Source organism: Giraffa tippelskirchi, chromosome 6 (assembly GCF_054371585.1).
Source record: "Giraffa tippelskirchi isolate mGirTip1 chromosome 6, T2T-mGirTip1v1.2.pri, whole genome shotgun sequence".
Classification (NCBI taxonomy): domain Eukaryota; kingdom Metazoa; phylum Chordata; class Mammalia; order Artiodactyla; family Giraffidae; genus Giraffa; species Giraffa tippelskirchi.
Window position 1 is genome coordinate 14,350,204 of NC_137280.1, and position 6,000 is coordinate 14,356,203.

At 38.9% G+C, this 6,000-nt stretch overlaps 1 protein-coding gene across 2 annotated transcripts in view; it reads left to right on the forward strand.

Annotated features, from left to right (window-relative positions):
• The window catches only part of ERICH5 (glutamate rich 5), a 32,416-nt gene extending 26,416 nt beyond the window's left edge, over positions 1–6,000 (forward strand). For both annotated transcript variants that reach the window (XM_081505209.1, XM_081505211.1), the window contains one exon: positions 4,556–6,000. In XM_081505209.1, the coding sequence (XP_081361335.1) occupies positions 4,556–4,566 (11 nt within the window). In that variant the 3' untranslated portion in view covers positions 4,567–6,000. The remainder of the gene's footprint in view (positions 1–4,555) is intronic.

Here is a 6,000-nt window from a genome sequence, read left to right on the forward strand (position 1 = left end):
AGAAAATATTTAAAATATGGATTTATGTGATTCTAATGTATTCATTCCAAAGCTGGTCAAGCTTAGTAACACTATATATTTGGTGTAGTTCCAAAACTAGCAATAATTTGGGGGTCAGAAAGTTATATAACTCAGAACTGTTACAACATCTCTTAAGCTACATTTTGTCATCCAAAGGTGTTTTTCCTGACCTAAAGATATTTTTGTATAGGTATCTAGTAAGTAGAAAATGTCAGAGCTTAGTATAAAATATGAATGATCACCTTAGACAGTTTTTGTACTTTGTATCAAGTACTGAAATAGTAGGATTCAATTACTTAATAGGCATAAAGGTCCGTTCTTCATTGTGTGGATTTTTTTTTTAATCTCTAACATATGTTAAAGAGATCAACTCAGAGCTCATTTTTGGAAGAAGTGTTTCTCAAAAGCACTATTATAGAGTGGTAAAGTAGAAGTTTTCAAATTATTTATTAATCCCATTATTTTCCATAATAATTAAAATAATTTATTCTCAGAAAAATTTAGAAATTTGTATAAGTTTCTGATACTTTCTATACTTTTGTTTTTGGCCTTTAATGTGGTTACTAAGACATTTTTAGAAATTGTTCTTATTATTTTAGATAATATTAATATATTTTAAATTCCAAACCTAGAAAGAAAATTGAAACGTTACATAATATTTGAATATTCCAAAATTAAAATATTATATCTAAATAATCTGCTAATTAATTTTTTAAAACAAAATTAAAGTAATAATTGCCTGTAATAAAACTCAAATAATACAGAAAGGTATGAAAAGTTGTTCCCCCCACGTCCTTTAGTCCTTCTATGAAAAGATAATGAAGCTTCTTGCTTCTGATTCTTCCATGAGAAGGTAATGTATATGCTAGGCTATATGGATATGCTAAAACAGAAGTGTATGTGTACATATCCACATTTTAAAATGCAAATGACAATTTATTTAGCTCTTATATTGTGAAAAAGTGCATATAAAACCACAAAACCATCCTTTCCTATGCTAAAGTTTTTATCTTTTGCCTAAAACTGATCTATCATAGCAAAGTGCACTCTGATTCTTAGTTCCCAGACTTTGAGAGAAGTTTATTAATTTTGCTTCCAGATTCAAAATGTAGAAGCTGGATTACGACTTGAGCTATTTAAAATGAATTAATAGAAAAACTACCATCAGGGCTGGATTTTCTTGCTTTTTTGGTTTTTTAAGTTTTTGTTGAATTTGTTACATCATTGCTTCTGTTTTATATTTTGGATTTTTGGCTGAAAGGCATGTAGGGTCTCACTTCCCCGACCAGGGATTGAACCCACACTCCCTGCATTGGAAGGTGAAGCTTAACCACTGGGCTTCCAGAAAGTCCCCAGGACTGAATTTCCTAATTCCAGGGTGAGGTATAGCCACTTTGTAGCCCAGTTTGTGTTCTGTTTAGATGATTGCAGAATTTTCTATATGTAACTGGGAAGGAAATGATGAACAAATGATTTGCCAGCTGACATCCCCATTTGGACTGCAAGGAGATCAAACCAGTCAATCCTAAAGGAAATCAACCCTGAATATTCATTGGAAGGACTGATGCTGAAGCTGAAGCTGAAGCTCCAATACTTTGGCCACCTGATGCGAAGAACTGACTCACTGGAAAAGACCCTGATGCTGGTCTGAAGGCAGGAGGAAAAGAGGATGACAGAGGATGAGATGGTTGGATGGCATCACCGACTAGATGGACATGAGTTTGAGCAAGCTCCGGGAGTTGGTGATAGACCAGAAGCCTGGCGTGCTGCAGTCCATGGGGTCGGAAAGAGTTGGACATGACTGAGCGACTGAACTGAACTGATCCCCATTAGGGAGAGAACGTTGGCCTTTACCAATAGGTAGTGCCAGTTGCCAATCTAGGAATTCCCCAATCCAGACTCCAGACTCTTGGTCAGAGGTGCTCTGTATCATCTCCTGGGGGACCCACAGGATAGGAGCATGTGACCCACCTGTGACCTCACTGCTTTTTCCATTCAAACTTCGGAGTAAGAGTCTTAGCATAGCTAATAGCCTTGAGCAATCAAAACACCCACATCATTTATTTTTTAATTTTTTGGCCATGCAGAATGGCTTGTGATATCTTAGTTCCCTGACTAGGGATCGAACCTGGGCCCTTGGCAGTGAAAGCACAGTGTCCTAACCACTGGACTGCCATCATTCTTTTTGTTTTTTCTTTTTTTTTCTTCACACATCATTCTTAACAGATGCTTTATTCCACACTTGGCCTTGAGTTAAGAATGGCTTTTAAAGGAAAAAAAATTTTCCACATTGAAGTAATCAAAGAGTGTTGGATGGTCATGGTCAAATAATCTCTGCTCTTTTGGCAAATACAATAGATGGTCAGAGCATCTAACATTACAAGCATCTCATTATTATAAAGCTAATTTGGTGACCCAATTCTGAATTGTTTCACAACTGTCAACACTGTGAACACCATAACGCCGTTTCATGTAGCCCATGTGCCTCTGTTGGGTAAAAGGAGAGTGATCCTTTAATAGCAAGGCAGGGCTGTGTCTGAAAAGTTGAAAGCCTTTGCTCAGAAAGTGTCATTTCACCTAAAACTTTGTCAGCTCCTCTTGTCCCCAGAGCTTATAAAGTTAAGGAGTGAGATTGGCTGTAATCTCAACGTTTTAATTGCAGGAACAGAATCAGTATAATCTCAGAGAGCCGTTGACAGATATGGAATTTCTCTTTTCAGTTCTTGTTACTTCCAGCAAAAGTTAAAGAATTCCCTGGCAGTAGTAACCCACATGAAGTCAAATTGGAGACCTTCAGCTTTACTTCAGAAACACCACCCAGCAAATGTATTAGGCAATAGCTGAGGTATTGCAAGCTAACAACCATATCATTATTTCTGCACCTACTGAAAGAAGTCTCCAGACATCAAAGCCAGGCTTTAATAACTGTTGAAGGTCGAGGGGGGGGCCAGTGTGTATTATGTTCGTCTAAATTACCCTTTCAGTTTAATAGTGTGCAACTGATGTGAATAAACACACAACTCTATCCTTTACTAGGACAGAGATCTGCCTGCCTCACCGGTTTCCAGAAAAAGAGTTTTGAGAAACCAGTTAGGGACCATAATTTTGGTTTGAAACCTGTCTCATTTTTTTCTTTTTCCCTGGGGAGGGGGTGAAGTTAAAAAGGATAGTTTTGTTACTTTGCCAGGCATAGGAGGGAACAGCTGGAGTCCTGCCTCAGTGTCCCCCACCCCGGAGGATTTGATGAGGGGTTTTATAACAATGCTCAAAGCCAGGGTCTGTGACAAGATTCGGGTGTGTGCAGGGCTTGCACTCCCTTAATCTCATCTCAGGTGGTTGGCCTCCTAATTTTTAAAATTTTTTTTTTCCTTGTAAAATATGGATTGTTGTTGTTTAGTCCCTAAGCTGTGTCTGACTCTTTTGTGACCCCATGGACTGTAGCCCGCCAGGCTCCTCTGTCCATGGGATTTCTCAGGCAAGGATACTGGAGTAGGGGACTTCCCTGGTGATCAGGTGGTTGGGAATCTGCCTGCCAGTGCAGAGGACACTGGTTCAACCCCTGGTCCAGGAAGATTCCAGTGCGCAGAGCCACTAAGCCTGTGTACGCCACAACTACTGAGGCTGCCCTGTAAAGCCTGTGTTCCACGACAAGAAGCCACCGCAGTGAGAAGCCCGAGCACTGAAGCTAGAGAGTAGCCCCCACTTGTTGCAATTAGAGAAAGTTCGAGCACAGCAATGAAGACCCACTGCAGCCAAAAATAAATAAATAAAATTTAATAAATAAATTAAAAACAGAATACTGGAATGGGTTGCCACTTCCTGCTCCAGGGGATCTTCCTCACCCAAGGGTCAAACCCACACCTGCATTGCAGGCAGTTTCTTTACCACTGAGCCACCAGGGAAACCCAAAATGTAGTTCTCAAATTTTTCTTAACAAAAGAGAAGTAGCTAGCAAGATATAATAATTCATACTATCATATAAATTTATGAAAAAATAATGCATATTATATTGAATCAATATACATGATCTTGATTCCAAATACTTAAAAAAGAATTCTTCAGTGACAAAAGAAGAAGCTGTCCACTGCAGCTGTCCAGCTGTACAGGAGCTTTGGGCTGCGAGGGTGTTTCAGCCCAGCACCTCACTAGGAAGTCATAAGGTCCAAAGGTGAACTCATGGCAGTTCAGTGTGGGGACTAACTGAAAGTTTATTTTCAACTAGTAGTTATTTAGTGGATCACTGTGGATTTGCTTCAGGTTTTCTGGACATCAGAGTTTTGGTAAAAAGGTTTTTTTTGGAGGGGTAAAAACACTACTTTTATCTAAGTACTTGTAGGTGACACAGTGACTGCTTCGGCAATAATCGCAAGAAAGAATTCCTTGATCATTAAAATTTTTCTCTTAGTAAAAAATGGATACATGTTCATATTAGAAACTTCAGAAAATATAAACTTTAAAAAGAGGGAATCTAAACATTACACATAATTCAGTCAAAAATCATGTTGATGTATCTGAGGGATTATTATTTTTTTAGTGTTGGAATAGCAGAGTACATCATGAGAAACGCTGGGCTGGAGGAAGCACAAGCTGGAATCAAGATTGCCAGGAGAAATATCAATAACCTCAGATATGCAGATGACACCACCCTTATGGCAGAAAGTGAAGGGGAACTAAAGAGCCTCTTGATGAAAGTGAGAGAGGAGAGTGAAAAAGTTGGCTTAAAGCTCAACATTCAGAAAACTAAGATCATGGCATCTGGTCCCATCACTTCATGGCAGATAGATGGGGAAACAGTGGAAACAGTGGCTGATTTTATTTTTCTGGGCTCCAAGATCACTGCAGATGGTGACTGCAGCAATGAAATTAAAAGATGCTTACTCCTTGGAAGGAAAGTTATGACCAACCTAGACAGCATATTAAAAAGCAAAGACATTACTTTGTCAACAAAGGTCCATCTAGTCAAGGCTATGGTTTTTCCAGTGGTCATGTATGGATGTGAGAGCTGGACTATAAAGAAAGCTAAGCACCAAAGAATTTATGCTTTTGAACTGTGGTGTTGGAGAAGACTCTTGAGAATCCCTTGGACTGTAAAGAGATCCAACCAGTCCATCCTAAAGGAGATCAGTCCTGGGTGTTCATTGGAAGGACTGATGTTGAAGCTGAAGCTCCAGTACTTTGGCCACCTGATGCGAAGAGCTGACTCATTGGAAAAGACCCTGATGCTGGGAAAGATTGAGGGCAGGTGGAGAAGGGGACGGAGGATGAGATGGCTGGATGGCATCACGACTCGATGGACATGGGTTTGGGTGGACTCAGGGAGTTGGTGATGGACAGGGAGGCCTGGCGTGCTGCGGTTCGTGGGTTCGCAAAGAGTCAGACACGACTGAGCGACTGAACTGAACTGAACTGAATAGCAAGCTAGCCTAAGCACAACTATTAATCGAACTTTATGTCTATTGAACCACTGAGCATAGTACTTCTGAATTTTCCTCATTGGACTCTATTGGAGATAGTAGGTTACAGAGAATGTTTCAGTAATACTTGCTATATTAGTAAGTATTGATTAGTGTTACAGAGAGAGCGATTATGCCCAAGCATATTAGTACTCAGCTGACTACAATTTATGAGAACTAATTTTTTGATATCTTAGAAACACTGAAACTAAGGTTTTTATTTGAAGTTATTTTTTAATGCTTTCTAATTGTTGACCAAATGTTAGGAAAAAGACTGTTAAGCCCTTTAGAGCGGGGAAAGTGCCTTACAGGGCTTAGTACCAATTTCACATTATGAATACTTGTTGATGCTATTTATTAATAAATGCTCTTTATTCTTATATAATCATGAAAATTTCCTCAGAACTGAGTATAATTGGCTATAGGGAAAATATGGCCAAAATTTTTATAAAATTATTTTGTACTGCTGGATCAGTATTAACAATTTTGATGGAATGTTACTAGAAATAAAGTATTGGAAAGCTTC